At 36.0% G+C, this 19,310-nt stretch overlaps 2 protein-coding genes across 2 annotated transcripts; one reads left to right on the top strand and one right to left on the bottom strand.

Annotated features, from left to right (window-relative positions):
• Positions 1-330: 330 nt before the first annotated feature.
• Positions 331-9,296, bottom strand: LOC117321986 (casein kinase II subunit beta). Its single transcript, XM_033876641.1, has 7 exons — positions 9,220-9,296; positions 8,675-8,768; positions 8,356-8,458; positions 5,127-5,242; positions 3,863-3,938; positions 3,508-3,697; positions 331-2,816 (listed from the first exon to the last, which is right to left on the bottom strand). The coding sequence occupies exons 2-7, from the start codon at positions 8,744-8,746 to the stop codon at positions 2,708-2,710; spliced, it is 666 nt and encodes a 221-aa protein (XP_033732532.1). The 5' UTR covers positions 8,747-8,768; positions 9,220-9,296; the 3' UTR covers positions 331-2,707.
• Positions 9,297-9,500: 204 nt separating this feature from the next.
• LOC117321987 (DNA polymerase epsilon subunit 3-like) lies at positions 9,501-16,294 on the top strand. Its single transcript, XM_033876642.1, has 4 exons — positions 9,501-9,629; positions 10,522-10,596; positions 11,607-11,811; positions 15,117-16,294. The coding sequence occupies exons 2-4, from the start codon at positions 10,531-10,533 to the stop codon at positions 15,353-15,355; spliced, it is 510 nt and encodes a 169-aa protein (XP_033732533.1). The 5' UTR covers positions 9,501-9,629; positions 10,522-10,530; the 3' UTR covers positions 15,356-16,294.
• Positions 16,295-19,310: the final 3,016 nt, after the last annotated feature.

The raw sequence follows: 19,310 nt of genomic DNA, 5'->3' as shown, positions 1-19,310 counted from the left end.
AATACGCAAATAGGAAAAGTCAAGACTCCAGTCTCATCTATTCTCCTAAACTTATGGAATTTTCCTCACAGAAGAAAATTTCAATTTATGGAGTTTTCGTAAGAAAAGGAATGTTTATGAATCCGGGCAAAGACCAAGGCACAAAGTCTAACGAATGCTTCTGATACACGAGTTGTCTACCCTGTAGTCAAGGTGGGATACCATGCTTTCCATGTCTTGCCTCTAAGGGAGGTAACCAGCAAACTGGCGATATTACCATTTTCTTTGTAATAATTGTTGTAATAGCATTTTTGACCTAATATGAAACATAAAAAAAACCACAACAATATGTTTTGTTACAAAACGAAACAGACTTTATTACCTGTTTCTAGAGATATGGATTTATATACAGCACTTGTTATTTCTGAACATCTACACACACAAAAAGTACACTAACATTTGTCATCCCTGCTCGCCACACAAAGGCAGGCAATATATTCCAACCCGTTTCAAGTTTTCTAGGTAAAAGGTCTACTGTGACTAGAGCATGGACGACAGTTGGATCAGTTTAGCCAATAACTGATATTTAAGATACTAAAACTACCATTAAATATGTTTCTTATATCACACACAAGGTATATCACCAGTCCTCGAAAACAGACTTAGAGCAACACTGAGATAGAGTTCTGGGCCGTTTCTGTTTTTGCGGTCCAAACGGTTAGACCAGATGGACCGGTGTTGTTTGTTTATGAAATATACACGGACCTGGTGATTTTATATTGTTTTCAAACGAGTCTTGACAAAGACTTCCCAAGGCCTGTATTCAACATTTGCAGGTCCATCAAGATATATGTTTGAAATATTGCATTTAAAAACCGACGAACCAGTTTGTCCACATAAACAAACTGGCCCATTATATGTGTTCCATCAGCTTTATTAGGTCAGCTGAGAATGAGTTCTGACCAATTTTAGAAATAACCGAATCTTTCACCCAAACCTAGGTGAAATTTAAAGAAAGCACAAAAAGGATATCAATTCATCACCTTTAATATAAATTGAAGATTTACATGAAGAAATCTTGTTTTCATAATCATTGAAATACCAACCATATAACAAAGATTTTTTCAACAAGCACCAAAAGGATATCCAATACCTTCTATATCGATTTACCATTCTACTAGAAAAAAATTTTCTTTAATGTTCTGTAATTAATGAAATAATACTTTATTTTACTTAATGGTTCTATATTTCTTAATATTTCTGCCAATACAAAGTTCCAAAGCAGATTGGTGTAAGTATAAAAAGAGTCTCATTCTCAGTACTAGTATTTACAGTTAACTGTTACATCACAAAAGTTTTACAATACATAGTAGCATATGCATCAAAAAATGTCCAATACCTACAGTAATTCCAGCCAGGAGCACTGTCATGACAGAACTAACAACGATATACCCAGCATTTCACGTACTGTAGGTCAACTGACCGTCCCCATCAATAATTCAGGCAAACAATACCTATAATTTTTTAAAATTTTCTGACTCGACACTGATATTTGGTTAATAAGCAATCCTCTTTTATAACAAGACTTAATTGACTTTTTCAAATTAACCATTACTAAACACACAGAACATTATGTTAGAAGGCGTTGCATAAATACACAAAGTTGGCTAAAATGAGGCATTGTTACAACAGGTAGAAAACATTGCTAGTACTTATACAATCGTTACATTAATGCCTGTTTTGTGAATGGTTTTACCTAAAAAATACGGATAATTCATCAACCAAACCAAATCCCCTCAAATATCTTCTTTATAAACCAGCAACATTTTTTTACCAAGACAGACGTTGTCAGATCAATCCTTGTTCTGTCCAGATTTCATGTTTCATAATTTTTTTAATTTTAAAATCCAAAATCTATGTTAATGACATACACTATAACATACCATGATTGTAAAAACACTAAAACCTAGAGTCTTTAATCTCAATGATAAAATTAGTCAGGAAGTATATATGTTTAAGACTCTGTATGCCCACCCTCATGTACATGTAGTACTAATTTGGTTACATCTCCTAGACAAACATAATGAGCAAATGATAGACAATAATACATCAGAAAGGAAACAAACTGAAGGGTATGAAATTCACCTGAAATGATACATCTATGATCACCCTACTTTAGCAACAATGATCAATCTCTCTCATCAACGTTTTATCACATTCGGGATATATTGAATTTCCCTACACAAAACATCGCCACACAATAAAGTACTTTGACTGATATTCAAAAACCTCCCAGAAAAAAGTGATTACAATATTTCTTGTATTGAGTGAATGTTTCAGCTGATGTTCATTTATCGAACTAAAATATCACCAGCGGTAACTGTCCTAGACATTATTTATTATTGACGCTATCTAATTGTAAAAAATAGTATTAATCCAGGAGAAAGTTAAGAAGAGGACACCATTATGAATATATAATGTAGCTTATGACATCAGGCTTCAATTGTTAAAAGCATCTTTGTTATAACTATCACTACCTCAGGGCAACGAGGTAACCTCATAAATATTTGTCAATAATTCATATTGCAGGGATTGTCTCCCTTTAAACTGTTACACAAGTCACTGTTTACCGAATGCTATACCCCCTACTCCTTTCTCTGGAGAGAGGTAACTTCATAAATAAAGTCCTTATTTCAATGTAGTGAGTGGCTCCCTACGGTTACATGAGTCAGCGTTTACTGTTGTTATGACCTAGCCCTCTCATTGGCATTTTGAAGTTGGCAGCTGCTTGGTTCTGTAGGTTGTAGGCCAGTGGGTGAATCTTGAATCCATAAAGTCTACGAAAAAAACCCAGATAATGCACAATTAGACATTATGATATCATAAGTGGAAACAACTTAGGGCTATATCATCAAAATATCTACCGAACCCCAAGACTCCAAAATAAATCAGTTCTATCCATGGTTAGATTTTCTTCCTATAAGTTCTATGTAATTTATTAAATAAATTCTATGGGTGTAAACCCCTTAACAAAACCTGGAGTCTTGGGGTGGGGTAAATGTTTTCCTGGAACAGCCCTTCAACATTTTGAAAAATCTGACAGTTCTTTTTTTCTATGACAAAAAGATAGATTTGCAAATGTTCACTCAAGATTTCCACATGTTTTTGAACAGAATAGAGAGTACTAAATTGTACAATGTATAAGATTTTAGCAAAATAATTCCTTGAAAAATCAGAAAGCCAAAACTGAATGGATGAGTCTAATCATCTTCTCATTGGATCAGCAATCATTTCAGAAACAAGAGCAGTTCTGAAAAATACTTACTTCTGATTTATAAAATATATCTAACATATTTTATCTTATTATTGTTTGTGAAATATTATATGTCAATACTCTTGACAGAAATGGAGCTATAACCCTAAATTTAATTCAGTTCAACATGTCAAAAAGAAGAAAACAATCAATTTAATTTTCTTATTTGAGTGCACAGTTTAGTGCACAGACAACCAAAAAGCTACTAAACTGACCTGGGGACAAACTGGTTGGCAGGTCGTTTGGGTCTGTACTCTGGGTGGACCATGAACAACATGTGAGGGAAGCCTGTCCCAAAGTAAGATCCGTCTGTATGATGATGGCGGGAGGACTTGGGTGTGTACACGTCCTGGCACTTAGGGCAGTAGAGCTTGACCATTGCCTCCCCAGGTACATCAGACAATCCTGCAGAGATAATACCATCAAACATTTACATGTATTGTTGACATGGTGTCACAAATCTAGTGTGAGTTTTTTACCAGCTTACCATATCAGAGCTGGATGAACAGCAACGTATCAAAGACCTTGTACATAAAGTTGTGAGGACAGAAACACCAGATATGTACTTACCTATTGGTAACATTGCTTGGTTTTCACAGTAAACTCGAGGACAATATCCAAAATCTCCCTGTTGCCATTTTTCAATCTGTTAAAATTACAACACAAAAATGAGTCATACAGGTAGAAACATTTTCAAAGTTAAATCTTTCCAATTTTAAATATGAGCACAAACTAGCCTGCTGGGAAATAACAACAAATATTTGATTACAGAAAAAATAGCCCTTACATGTAATAGTTTATAAGGAAATTCTTAGGTGTCATTCATTTTCTTTGTCAACAAATAAATCAATAATACAATTTACCAGTCCTAGAATTTTTCACAATACAAATGTTTTCACTGGTTACTGTTAATAAGTATGTCAAGTAACATTCTTCAACAACAGGTCCACTAGATAGGCTTATGATTATAATTGACCAAATGCTTTTTCAACGGACAAAATCAAGACTTTCCTTCAGATTGGACAGATCTAGTCACTAAAGAAGTTAGTAAAAATTTCAAAGGAAATACAACAAAAGAGAACAGAAAACTAAACAGTAAAACTCAACTGTTGAATTTTGAAATGCAAAATACAATGTACTACAAAGTAACATATCCTCTCTTACATGATATAATTAACATTGAAACAGAAACCAACGCCTATGCACTTTTATTTGCATTCAATATATGCATTTGTCATGTACAAGTAATACCCAAAATACATGTATACCAACATGCTAAAATCAAACTTGGACAAGTCACTGTAATTAATCTTTCTTACTCTAGGTACATGATGACATATAGCTATATTTTATGTCCTTCCCTAATAACTCAAAGCAGACAATATGGTACCGAGAATATTTTTTTTCAGTCATGATGATGGAAATTCCACTTAAGTATGATTTGATACCTTTATACAGTAAAAAATAATTCCCCAACTCTAAAATATCAAACCCTGATTAGCATGAACATCAACATCGAAATAACTAGATATATTTTCTTTTTCCAATCAAGCCTGGTCTCAGTAGGTTCACTGTACACTGTCTTTTTCCAATCAAGCCTGGTCTCAGTAGGTTCACTATACACTGTATGTATAAAGTGTTATTACTACCAATGGACATCATGTTTTATTTCATCCTTATCTTAACCATCGTAATGTATAAGTCAAAGTACCTGTTACCCACTGGTGTTTACATGTAGATAGGTCTTATTGGCTCATGTGAGTTTTTACCGGTAATACAACCTATACCAGGGGAAGACTATACCTCTGTATACTCTACAAAGACAGGACCTTACCATCTGTGCTATGCCCCTATTGGTCATGATGTAGCGGGCATGTATCAGACCATACAACATCTCGGCAGCCTGCTCTATCAGGTCACTTTGATTGGGGTTGTCTTCAAGTTCATCATCTGATCAACAACAACATGACTTAGTAAACCCAGCACACATCAATGTCAAATGTATGTTACATGTACAAAGATTTTTGTAATTTGTCGTGATGAATATTTCCCCATCATATATATATCCTCAAGCAAAACAGTTTAAATCTCGAGGTTTTTGTTAACAAGGCTTTTTCTGAGGGCTTTTGGGGCCGATAATGGGCCCCATTCCCAATTGAAATTATTTCCTATTTAGGCCAAATCCCCGCCCCCCCCCCCCCCCCCCTTCTCCAAAAAAGCCTCTTTCCCAATTCACAAATTTTCTTCCCAAAATGAGGCAAAAAGACCCCATCCCTAACTTGGGAGAAAAAGCCCTGTAAAAAAAGGTTACTTATGAATGGCTATGGATTTTCTTCTTCTGTATGCTGGATTTAAGAGGATAAGTCACAAAATGAAAAATAATAACAGGCATGCACATGTTAATGTTAGTGTAACTATCTGGGCTCACTTTGCATTTTCAACATATCAAACTGGTGAATTCTCAACTAGAAGCAACTTTTCCTGAAACAAGCACTTCCCCTAAATCAGCCACTATGTACAAAGGAAGGGACATGGGTCAATTTTTAACAGCCAGGGTCATTTAAGGACGTGCCAGGTTTTGGAGGTGGAGGAAAGACGGAGTACCCAGAGAAAAACCACCGGCCTACGGTCAGTACCTGGCAACTGCCCCACGTAGGTTTCCAACTCGCAACCCAGAGGTGGAGGGCTAGTGTTAAAGTGTCGCAACACCTTAACCACTCGGCCACCGCGGCCCCTACCTACTTCTAGACAAAATGACTTCTGACACTTAATTGACAGCATTGACTACTCTGATGACTCTACCAACACAATTAGACTCAAATTAATCTTGAAACCCATAATTCTGTTTTGACAGTATTCAATATAAAGATCAATTGATGAGCCTCTATAGCATTTTAAAAAAACATGCCCCTGATTAAATCACGATATTACAATATCAACTACAAGGGCAATTTTCCCTGTGTGTTTAGTTCCAGTTTTCGTTTTTGTAAAAAACATGCCCCTGATTAAATCATGATATTACAATATCAACTACAAGGGCAATTTTCCCTGTGTGTTTAGTTCCAGTTTTCGTTTATATACAGTTTCATTGTTATTATCATCAGATCTAGAGTTTCCCAAATTTGTCCAACACAGAGATGTCCTGATCTTGTAAAGATCGTTTACGAGACTGACGTGCTACTTTCATGACATAATACCGATTTATTCCAACCCCAGTGGTCATGTTTCAATAAGCAGGCCTACAGCTGTAGGTCATTATGTTCAGTAATGTAGTCACCAATGCTTACCGGTAGTTGCTTTACCATACAGAGATATCTTAACTAAGATATTTGTTTTTCTTTCCTATCAGTAATAGTGGGGTTTTCAGTTCTTGCATTCCTCATCAGTGGCAAAAATATGGCATAGTTTTTAGATCTATATCCTAGAGGTGCGCGATAATATCGAAATACCGGTATACCGCGAATTTGGCAGGTCGATACGATATACCGGTACACAAACCCTGGAAACCGGTATATCGCGATGGTTAACAAAAAGGCATATTAATCACTGATTTAACATTATGTGTTGGCACCAATAGCGTAAATTACTTATGTAAACGTGAAAGAAACACACGAGAACGTCATTATGTCGTATTGGTGGGGCGCTTGTTTCGTTGTCTCTAAAGCGCTTGGCCGTATGGGACATCTACGTTAAAATCAAGCACTTTCGAGATTATGATTGTTTACTAGAAACGAAAAATTGCGGACGACGAGCAAGTTGATGGTACTAAGGTCAATAATATTGCAATACGTATTGCAAGTTTCTGTTGAATATTGCAATATATTGCAATACGGTTTTGGTCCGCAATACCCAGCCCTACTATATCCCTGTTTCAACTCCTAAATTTGGGAATTGCGAAAAAAAAGAAGATCTGGGCAAGTTTTTATAGGTCCAGTGTAGTTATATTACATTTCAAGAATCAATCCATCATTGCTTTTTGATCATCACATTAAATTTTAATAGTCAATACAGAGCATATGATACTACTCGAATAAAACATTTGAACATATCAGTGTATATTTTCGCAAAGCAAGCCCAGTTCTATAGGAGAAATTCCAAAATTGAAAATAGAGGGGTGGCAGCTGGGAGCACAAGCATATCATAAAATCAATGTATTTATTGAATACCTCAAGCTATAAGCTATTTAGTAAAGGTGTCTCCCAACTACCTTGTCCCATATATTCAAACAAATGGAATAGCCCTGAACACATTAATTCAAAATATCCTAGTACTATAGGTCAACTCTGCTAACAAGTCTCTCCTCAAAGCTATACCATGATAGTCATGCCCTGGCTTGTCATAAGAAACCTGGCATGGATCAATCCATACAACATGCCCGAGGCTTGTTCGACCAAACCATTTGGGGCTGTATCTTCTGTTCCTTCCTCTTCCTCCTCCTCCTCATCTAACCAGGCCAAGACAGGATCGTATAGTATATTTTGTTAGTCACAACCATTATCGTAAATCCAACTTACAACCAGCAAAACATTTCAGGGAAGAAAATCCAATGTAATTTAAAGAATTGCCACTATCTGAAGGTTCATTTATTTTCCCAGTTGTTTTCAGTTACAAACTTTGGAACATGCATTACATATAATATCTTAGTGAAAAAAAGAAGTAAGTTTAGCAGGGGCTAACACAGATACAACCCCACACCCTGCTCATGAGTAAATGGTATGTGATTATATATACAGTATATACAATTATGCACTTCATTGAAAAATGACATTTTTCAACTTTAAGTGATCATGAAGTCTCATCACAATAGTGAATGAACAATTTATCTATTTCTTGTGTAGCTAATAAATAATTACATGCTTAAAGTTTGATGATGATGACATCCTGTGATATTTTTATCCACAGTTGTGAAGTGTAAACATTGACCTTTTAAACTTGACTGATGACCATCAAAATAAAAGGCCCCCTAGTTTTTATTTAATTAATGGTAAATCTAAGCATCTTATTTGTCCTGCAATAAGCCAAAGGGGCTAATTAACACAAATTTTCAAAATAATTAATATTACCAGGTTCTAGGTCTAGAATCATGTCTAAGGCTTGTCTGTAATGGGGCACCTGCTCATTTAGCCCAGTCAGGTTGAATTTGTCTTGTATGTAGTCTTCATCAACCTACAATGAGAAAGACAGTTTTCTATAACATATTTTAAGTCAGATATATATGTTTATTTCTGTTTTGACTTTTGTACATAATTTCCTGTTCATGTTAATGGAAAATGAAAGATATGTTCCTCATTCACATTTTAGCAAACTTAATAATTCTATTATTGCAATATACAAATTAATCTTTTCAAATTCATATAGATAAACAGATATTTGAATAATTACTTCACAAAAAAACTCATTTCCTCGCAGACCACAAAACCAGGAAATCCAGGAAACCTCTTCAGAACTACTCATTTTCGAAGTGAATCACACAGTTCTGGAAATAAAAACAGAAATACATGTTAATCTAAGGTATGTAATGGCTAATATTGATGCAGTATTCACCAATTGGCAAATTATGGTCCATAATTACCCATAGATATACATGTGCCCACATACAGTTGTGTGAAGGTAGGAAGTACAGTCATTATTTTACAGAAGACGTGATACGTGTGTGCTTTTGGGGAAAAAAACCTCACAACAGCCTTCCTTTTCATGGTTTACAAGTTATGCAGCCCTCTTTTAGAACATAGTATAATAGTACGTATCATAAAATACAATGATCTGAAAACGACACTGAACATGTTGCCGACCAACTCAATGTTTAACGTTTACCACTATCAGAAATCTGTAATGTTCTATAAAATACTTTACTGAAAGGAACACTGGTTTCAGGTTTCTTTCAGTACACCAATTAAATGGGCAATAACGGTAATACACGGACTTACACTTTACTTGTTACTCTAGAACAACTGTGTCTGTAATCCACATCCGGTTGATTACTTTTGCGTCTGCGTAGAAGGTGACTAATAGTTTCCGGATTAAGGTTTGCAATTATTTATTAATTTCATTTGTACCTATTTTTCTTTTCTTGTCTTATACTAATGATGTAATATACTAATTATATATTTATACTTACTGATCCATTATCACTAAAATTACAACAATAATTACATAGATTTAATTTAAAAAAATATAGTATTTTTCACCGAAATACTTTTCATATTTTATTTACGCTGACCCATTTCCGGGAACAAAGATGGCGGGAAATAAACAAAAAGAGCACTGCTGACATTACCAACATAGCATTACTCGTGCCATTGGCCTCCGCAAAGACTATTTTTAAACATTTTTACAGGTGAATGTTATAACTCAGTAAGATTAATATGATTTCAGATACTAAATTACAAACTATTGTAAGTAAGGACCAACATAGTGATTTTCTTATGACACGTGAGGACATACACTCGTAGAATCTTTTTCAATTACTGTATCATGAAAGTTCACGTTAATCCGAGTTTATTTTCCCGAATTTACTAACTAAAGATATTTAGACGGACCCCCCATCCCATAAATTTATGTAATCAACAAATTTTAAACATGCAATTATTTTGCAATAACCCGGTGTCTTAATTACTTGTCGGTCTCACTTGTGTTTCCCACTTGTGTTTCCAGGGTCTGTCTCCAAATCTACATGGTAAAGGTGACTATTTTTTGGCACATATTCACCATGCTCTGCTCAGTACTCGGATTAGTATCAATGTTAATGATATTCATATGAAAGGTACAAAAGTAACAGTTTGCCTGCAAAATGCATATTTTTGGGACTTTTTATACACCCGCCGGCCATGAAATGATAGGGCATATAGTGTTACCCATGTCTGTCCCATCCCGATGCAATGTAATGAGCTAATCTTAGGAACTGTTGATGCGATCCTCACCAAACTTTGTTTCATGGTGTCAAGTGACAGAAGTGGCATTTATGTCTTACAGACATTTTCTAGTTTATGTTATATCAGACTGTTATTATATTACCAAGCACTCCACCTATTCTGACATCAGTGACAACTTCACCTTGCGACAAATCATATTTTGCTTTATACTTTTGGCCAATCCAAAAGTCACATTTATTGAAATTACACTGTCTTTAATTATGAATACTTTATAAGACCTGTAATAATTTAATTCCAAAATTAAACATTATTAAGTAACATGTACATCTGTCAATAGTCTAATTGTTGCTATTGTAGAAAGAAACAATGGCTGAAAGACCAGAGGATCTGAACCTTCCTAATGCTGTTGTAACCAGAATTATTAAAGATGCAGTAAGTTAAATCATTCTAAGTGAAGATCTGTATAATGTAATATTAATAGTGCCAGAGAATTCCACATTTTCATATAGTTGTGTGTTTACATTCTGGCTATAAGACATCTAGCTGTCAGAATGTCCCAACTCTGGTGCACATGTTAGGGCCAGAGGAAATTTGGCTAAATATGATGCTGAGTGAAGATCTGCATCAATCATAAACTGGTTGGAAATAATAGCTGTTTCAAATTCCTGCAGACTACATTTGTAAAAGTGTCTCATTAGCTCGTTTGGTGGAGCATAATCAAGTAATTGGCAAGGAGTCTTGGATTCAATCCCTAGCAGAGGCATTCAAATGCTGACCCGTTTCTTTGGTAAAAAAAAATATAATTTAATTATAAGAGGCCAGTATTTATTGTCTGCTGGGATTGAAACCAGAGATCACTATTAGCTAGCTCTTAGCTATAGCAGTCTATTAGCTTATAAAGTTACTCTACTTATGCTCTACTGAATTAGAAATTTTCCTCAGCAAAGTTGTTAGGAAGCAGCTTGTATTGGTAAATCTTGACTTGTGTAAGTTATGTAAAAAACTGACATAATGATAATGTTAGTACATTGATATTAGAACTGTTATGATGTAACTTCAGTTTTGATAATATTAATTGTAACTTTACATCTTACGTCTTGATCATCACTGTAAACTTTGATGTGAGACTTGAGGGAATTAAAGGATATACAGATTCAGTTGTCAAGTAGTTACCGATATATTTAGATGTCTCTTTTACCTTGAAAGATGAAGGTAACATATAGCTATATTCCATTTACTTTTATTTCTGAGCAAGTTTTTATGCATGTTGTATCATAATTATGTAACTTTTACCATAATTATCAATTTCAACTTTCAATCTAGTTTTCATGTGGTCCTGATTAGAACAATATTAAAAAAATCATTCTTGATGTTCAACATATAAGAAACTTTGAATTTGTCGCAAATCTTTATATTTTAACTACATGTCTTGATCATTTTAGATTCCAGATGGTGTGAATGTATCAAAGGAAGCCAGATTGGCCATTTCCAAAGCTGCCAGTGTGTTTGTGTTATATGCCACCTCATGTTCTAACAACTTTGCCCTGAAGGGGAAGAGAAAAACTATCACTGCCCAGGATGTGATGTCTGCCATGGATGACATGGAGTTTGAACACTTTGTAGAACCCCTACAGCAGTGTCTGGATTGTAAGTTTGGACAAGAAATCCCCCAGAATTAAGACCCCACTCCCAATTGTGTATGTTTATTGTAGTCTGTCATCACTTCATGGGACAAGGCAAAAAGTGTCTTGATACATAGGTATCTTAATATAAAGGTCGTCATATGGGTCCGAGTAGGGTGGGGATGTTAAATGATGGGCCAGGCTGCAGTAAAGACCAGTTATTGATCAACATCAATGATGGCATAATCTTTAAATCCTGTATTTTAACTTGTCTCTTCGAAGAAAAGGGACAGCTAATGTCGGCACATCAGTGTTGGTTTTTTAGCTCACCTGCCCGAAGGGCAAGTGAGCTTATGCCGTGGCGCGGCGTCCGTCGTCCGTCCGGCCGTCCGGCCGTCCGTCCGGCGTCAACTTTCCATTCAAGCAACTTCTTCTCAATAACCAAAAGGCCTAGAGACCTAATATTGGGCCTGTAGCATGCTGGGGTGAAGGGCTACCAAGTTTGTTCAAATGAATGACCTTGACCTTCATTCAAGGTCACAGGAGTCAAAAAGGCTAAAATCTTCAAACGACTTCTTCTCAACAACCAACAGTCCCAGGGAGTTGATATTGGGTCTGTAGCATGCTGGGGTAAAGGGCTACCAAGTTTGTTCAAATGAATGACCTTGACTTTCATTCAAGGTCACAGGAGTCAAAAAGGCTAAAAAAAAATTAGACGACTTCTTCTAAATAGCCAAAAGACCCAGGGACTTGATATTGGGTCTGTAGCATGCTGGGGTGAAGGGCTACCAAGTTTGTTCAAATGAATGACCTTGACCTTCATTCAAGGTCACAGGAGTCAAAAAGGCTAAAATCTTTAAACGACTTCTTCTCAATAACCGAGAGTCCCAGGGACTTGATATTGGGTCTGTAGCATGCTGGGGTGAAGGGCTACCAAGTTTGTTCAAATGAATGACCTTGACTTTCATTCAAGGTCACAGGAGTCAAAAAGGCTGAAATCTTTAAACGACTTCTTCTCAATAACCAAGAGTCCCAGGGAGTTGATATTGGGTCTGTAGCATGCTCGGGTGAAGGGCTACCAAGTTTGTTCAAATGAATGACCTTGACTTTCATTCAAGGTCACAGGAGTCAAAAAGGCTAAAATCTTTAAACGACTTCTTCTCAATAACCAAGAGTCCCAGGGAGTTGATATTGGGTCTGTAGCATGCTGAGGTGAAGGGCTACCAAGTTTGTTCAAATGAATGACCTTGACCGTCATTCAAGGTCACAGGAGTCAAAAAGGCTAAAATCTTTAAACGACTTCTTCTCAATAACCAAGAGTCCCAGAGGCCTAATATTTGGCCTGTAGCATGCTGGGGTGAAGGGCTCCCAAGTTTGTTCAAATGAATGACCTTGACTTTCATTCAAGGTCACAGGAGTCAAAAAGGCTAAAATCTTTAAACGACTTCTTCTCAATAACCAAGAGTCCCAGAGACCTAATATTTGGCCTGTAGCATGCTGGGGTGAAGGGCTCCCAAGTTTGTTCAAATGAATGACCTTGACTTTCATTCAAGGTCACAGGAGTCAAAAAGGCTAAAATCTTTTAAACGACTTCTTCTCAATAACCAAGAGTCTCAGGGAGTTGATATTGGGTCTGTAGCATGCTGGGGTAAAGGGCTACCAAGTTTGTTCAAATGAATGACCTTGACCTTCATTCAAGGTCACAGGGGTCAAAAAGGCTAAAATCTTTAAACAACTTCTTCTCAATAACCAAGAGTCCCAGGGAGTTGATATTGGGTCTGTAGCATGCTGGGGTGAAGGGCTACCAAGTTTGTTCAAATGAATGACCTTGACTTTCATTCAAGGTCACAGGAGTCAAAAAGGCTAAAATCTTTAAACGACTTCTTCTCAATAACCAAGAGTCCCAGAGACCTAATATTTGGCCTGTAGCATGCTGGGGTGAAGGGCTACCAAGTTTGTTCAAATGAATGACCTTGACCTTCATTCAAGGTCACAGGGGTCAAAAAGGCTAAAATCTTCAAACGACTTCTTCTCAATAACCAACAGTCCCAGGGAGTTGATATTGGGTCTGTAGCATGCTGGGATGAAGGGCTACCTAGTTTGTTCAAATGAATGGCCTTGACCTTCATTCAAGGTCACAGGGGCCAAAAAGGCTAAAATCTTTAAACGACTTCTTCTCGATAACCAAGAGTCCCAGAGACCTAATATTTGGCCTGTAGCATGCTGGGGTAAAGGGCTACCAAGTTTGTTCAAATGAATGACCTTGACTTTCATTCAAGGTCACAGGAGTCAAAAAGGCTAAAATCTTTAAACGTCTTCTTCTCAATAACCAAGAGTCCCAGAGACCTAATATTTGGCCTGTAGCATGCTGGGGTGAAGGGCTACCAAGTTAGTTCAAATGAATGACCTTGACTTTCATTCAAGGTCACAGGAGTCAAAAAGGCTAAAATCTTTAAACGACTTCTTCTCAATAACCAAGAGTCCCAGAGAGTTGATATTGGGTCTGTAGCATGCTGGGGTAAAAGGCTACCAAGTTTGTTCAAATGAATGACCTTGACCTTCATTCAAGGTCACAGGGGTCAAAAAGGCTAAAATCTTTAAACAACTTCTTCTCAATAACCAAGAGTCCCAGGGAGTTGATATTGGGTCTGTAGCATGCTGGGGTGAAGGGCTACCAAGTTTGTTGAAATGAATGACCTTGACCTTCATTCAAGGTCACGTCGATCAAGTATGCTTAAATCTTTAAATGACTTTTAGTGAAAAGCCAAAGTGCAGAGAGACATTATATTGGTCCTGTAGCATGCTTTCAAATAACTGCAGGATCCATATATGAAAAGATCACTGCATTGCAGGTGAGCGATTTGGGCCCATTGGGCCCTTGTCTAATATTAGCATTTTGGTGCAAGTGTTGCAAGGCATATTGATAATGATATTTGGTATTAATAGGGTCATACTTCATGGCATCACCTGCTTTTTGACTTTGAATTTTTAAGTGAACAAAAACTTTTCCAAAATGACCTATGCTGCTCTACAACAGTTCTTGTTATGCATGTACTTGCAATCCAGCAACCTACGTTCCACATGGACACAACTGTCCTGTATATATTTCATCAATATCCTGGTGGTTGATTGTATATATATATGCACTCAACAGATATTGAAACTGTCCAATAATAACACAAAGAGGGATATGTTTGAATTTATGATAAATCAATAACCAATTATGATTTTCCGTCATTTTCTGAACATAGAATAGATGACATATATAGATACATAGAGTACCTATACACATGTACGTTTATTGTATATATATATATATGTTCCTTGTAGCCTACAGACAGGGACAGAAAAATAAGAAGGAAGCAGCATCAGAGCGGAAAAGGAAGACTCAAGTAGAAGTGACTCCGATAGAAGAAGACGGAGAGGAAAATGGGGGCGAGGATGACGATGACGATGACAGTGGAGACGATGTTCAACAAAATCAAGACAATGGTGTGATGAGTAAAGACAATGATGCAGAGGCACAAGAGGATAGCGATGTTGTAGAAATATCAGATGAGGATGGATGAATAGAAAATATGAAAACAAAGTTTGTTTCACTGTTAGTTGAAATTACATGAAAAAACAATGAATGGTGTTCATGCTCATGAGGAATTCAATGTATAACAAAGTTGATTGTGATGAAGGAATAAGATAAATTTGTCTAAGAAAAAACAGGAAGTGAGTTAGATTTTAATTAATCTTTGTTTTCTTCTCTTGTTGTATTTTATGGTGTCTTGTTAGGTAATAGTCCAATTAATCTGCATGTTATAGTCATATCTGATGGTTCAATACATGGTTTTAAATCTTACATCAGGTTTATTTTCATCATGGTTTCTTAATATCTTTATATCACATGAAAGTGTCGATGAGCCATGGTGAAGGATCCGTCGTCTGTCAGTCAGTAGGCAGGGTACCTATGATAGAACACTATAAAATTTCCTCATATGAATGACGTTGACTAATTTTCAAGGTCATAAGGGTAAAATATTTGAGAGAAAAAATGGAGAATTCTTATGAAGATTCATTAGACGAAAGGTACCAATAATTGTACATGTAGGTTCGTGGAATATAGGTACCTTGGATGCAGTGCTATGAAGTGACTGACACTGTGTCAATGCAACACCCTATGTTGCGATTCCCCAATGCATCAGTTCAGTGAATTCTTATACCTCTGTTAGAAATGTTGCATACATATACCATTTCATGATACTTCACTGACAGTTTCCAGGTCAAAATTTGTTAAGTGTAATTTTGTCTTCATTTCTTACTAGCTAATGGTACATGTATGTGATCAATTCAGGCCTTTTTTGCCTTTTTTTTGTGTCACAGGTTAAGAAGTTGAATTTTGATACTAAAAGACCTATATGCATTGATTATTCCACAAATAATCAGTAACATGTTTTGTTAAGATGTTACCACTATGTGAATATATGGGATTCTGTAATAAAATCTTGCAAATATTTATATATATTGTGTTGGGTTTTTTTTTCATCTCAATATGATAAAGATATTCTCACTTTCCCATAAACATGCCTGATATGTTAATCCCTCATAATACTAGAGTTTGAAAGAAATTAACATTAATGTACAATAATTTGTATGTGAAAAGACTAATTCTGACTTTGTTGAAAGTGTAATAGATGCGTTGAATGTAAAGGTAAATGTTTGTGACAGTAAACAAGCAAAGAAATATTGCTGAATTTAAATATGTATCACTGAGTCTCTATTTAACTGTTTTAACAGGACCCAAACCTGAAGCCATATACAGTATCAATGAAACAGGTTTTTTAAAAAGGAAGGTGGCAAACACTTTAAATGGATACCCATGGTTTATTATGCTACATTACACCCAAAGTTGATTGTCCTACACTACACTAGGCTATACTTTGGGGCCGTGGTGGTCGAGTGGTTAAGGTGTCCTGACATTTTATCACTAGCCCTCCACCTCTGGGTTCACCGGGTACTCGGGCTTTCCTCCACCTCCAAACCTGGCACGTCCTTAAATGACCCTGGCTGTTAATAGGACGTTAAACAAAATAAACCAAACGCTATACTTAGTGTAGTTTAGTGTAGTGCAATCAAACGTGGCTATTTGATGATGGGTTGCAAATTGGAAAAAAAAAATACAAATTGGAAGGGTAATTGTCCGAGCCGTTAATCATATTGGATGGTAGTGTAACCTAAAAAAAACATGACAAGAATGTAATTAAGATAGTACATAGGAAAATAGAATATGAAAAACAACATATAACAAACTTTTATAATATCTCGCCTTTTTCAGTAGACTGTACCCCCAGCCTTTTTAAATTCTTTGAAATTCCTGGAAATACATCTTTTAAAAAAAGAAATGTAGTTGTCTTCCTATTCCAGTAAAATGAGGTGATATGTCCCTGCTTTGCTTCTGAGAATGCTAAATATAGTTACTGATTAAAAAGTGTATGAATGTATATACATACGGAGGACCAATTCATTATTAACACATATTTCAATTTTGACAAGACTGAAGCTACTAGTACCATTTAGCCATTGGAGGGCTTCATTTGCTACCACTAAAATATTTATATATGTTTTGTTTGAGTCCAAGAGAATGGAAAAGATAACGTGCAAAATATTTAATAGAGAGTATGTTTGAAATATAGCAAAATGGAGTCAAATTCAGTTGACTGAACTAATGCCGTGTTGAAATTCAATTATCCATACTTACTTTGAAAAGTCCAATCAATTTAATTATTTCCAACCGAAAATAAACCAATAAGTGCTTACCTACAAGTATCATTTTCCTACGAACTAGTAAATTTTACGGTCTTCTCTTCGATAAATAACTTTCATTTTTTTTCTTATGATTTCTACCAAGTATGCATATAATATATATATCCAACGTTTCAAAGTAATTCAGATTAATTAATAAGGAAGCCGGATTTTGTTTTGAAAAAAAAGTGGAAACTACATGAAAAGGTCCAGGGTTTAACGTACAGTACAATTTTATATATTTCTGTGGGTATGAAATTGTCAAAACAACATACATGATGTACATGCTACATATTTTTGTAAAAACGAATTACAAATGTCCCAGCGCTGGGTTCTGTATAACACGTTAACAAAAAATAATGTCCTCTTCATAACCAAGCGAAATCTACAATATTTACTTTTAACGCATCTGCTGCAAGTTTATACTGACATCACGCTTCACTAACGAATAGCATATATAGTGTGTCTTGACGAAGCAACCTAGGTCTACTGTTTCACAGAAAATAGTCGTTGACTAATTCCCTGGAGGTGAGGCATATCATTCCACCATGCATCCTATCTTGTAACGTAGTAAACAAAAAAATTCAAATCTCGCAAACTAACAGGAAATTCAAATATCAGTTTAACGAATTAATCAACAACTTCAATTGAGTTTCAAAGTATACTATTAACAAAATACAGTGAAACCTGTCTTTACCGACACATGATGGGACTGATAAAATTATTGCGTCGGCAATGGCAGTCGTGTCGGTAGGATCAGTGTCGGCAATGATTGGAACATGTCGGTGGCATATGATATGGTCTGATGTTACAGGATGTCGATAAAGTCAGTGATCGGTTAAGTTCTGACAACTATGAACAAATTGTTTCATTCCCTAAACGCTAAGAGCCCAGCAGGGGTAAAAACTACCATTTTTCGAGACTTTGGTATGTCTCGAACAGGGTACAACTATTTAAAGCCTTCCTCACCGGGATGAACACTCAACGAAAGACCAGAAGTGAGAGAAGGTCAATGGGAACATTAGGAAGAAGAAAGTTGTTGAGAAGGAGAAGAACAGATTAACAAAGGTCGCCTCTTACGATCATGCAATGGGGGCAGCAGAGATAAGTCCTACCTCATGGGGCGAGTGCGCACATGTATGTGATTAAAACGTGTACTTGTGGTCACCGCTATGAGCAATTGGCAATTTCCCGAGAAATATGAACAAAGTACATTCTAAGGTATAGTCCAATGTACATCAGGTAATAATGAATCTACACGAAGTAAAGGATTACTGTACGTAACTGGACAGGGTTCTAATTAAGGCTGTTCTGGAGTTCCATGCTTGTTCTTGTGTGAAGGTGCATCCTACGTCACAGAAAATAATTGTCAGATAAAAACAAGAAATACCTTTAAAAAAGATAAACGGCATAGTTTTAATGCTGGTAGTTATACTTTAAAATGCTGGTGAAAGTTTTTGAACGAACTAATGTGTTTCAGCACAGATAACAAAATTATATCAGTTTGAATCATTTTTGGTGATAATAAGACTGCATTTGAATCAGGAATATGATTTTGTGTGTCTCAAAATGTAACGTTCCATTCTTTTAGCAGCACCGTCTATAGACCATGAGGGTCCCAAGGAACATTTTGTACCCCCGTTTCCTCCCCCAGTAAGATTCCTTGCGCCTTTCAAATCAGGCCAACAATAAGAATGATTGATATAAACTGAAATAGTTTTTTTCACAATTGTT

This window comes from Pecten maximus, chromosome 2 (assembly GCF_902652985.1).
Source record: "Pecten maximus chromosome 2, xPecMax1.1, whole genome shotgun sequence".
In the NCBI taxonomy this organism is placed as follows: Eukaryota; Metazoa; Mollusca; class Bivalvia; order Pectinida; family Pectinidae; genus Pecten; species Pecten maximus.
Note: the sequence above shows the minus strand (reverse complement) of the source record. Positions and strands in the feature narration are given on the sequence as shown.

Coding starts and splice junctions, on each gene's coding strand:
- LOC117321987 (XM_033876642.1), top strand. CDS start 10,531: ATGGCTGAAAGACCAGAGGATCTGAACCTTCCTAATGCTGTTGTAACC. Junction 10,597..11,606: donor CCAGAATTATTAAAGATGCA/GTAAGTTAAATC, acceptor TGATCATTTTAG/ATTCCAGATGGTGTGAATGT. Junction 11,812..15,116: donor CCTACAGCAGTGTCTGGATT/GTAAGTTTGGAC, acceptor TGTTCCTTGTAG/CCTACAGACAGGGACAGAAA.
- LOC117321986 (XM_033876641.1), bottom strand. CDS start 8,746: ATGAGTAGTTCTGAAGAGGTTTCCTGGATTTCCTGGTTTTGTGGTCTG. Junction 8,459..8,674: donor GAAATGAGTTTTTTTGTGAA/GTAATTATTCAA, acceptor TTCTCATTGTAG/GTTGATGAAGACTACATACA. Junction 3,698..3,862: donor CCAAGCAATGTTACCAATAG/GTAAGTACATAT, acceptor TTATCTCTGCAG/GATTGTCTGATGTACCTGGG.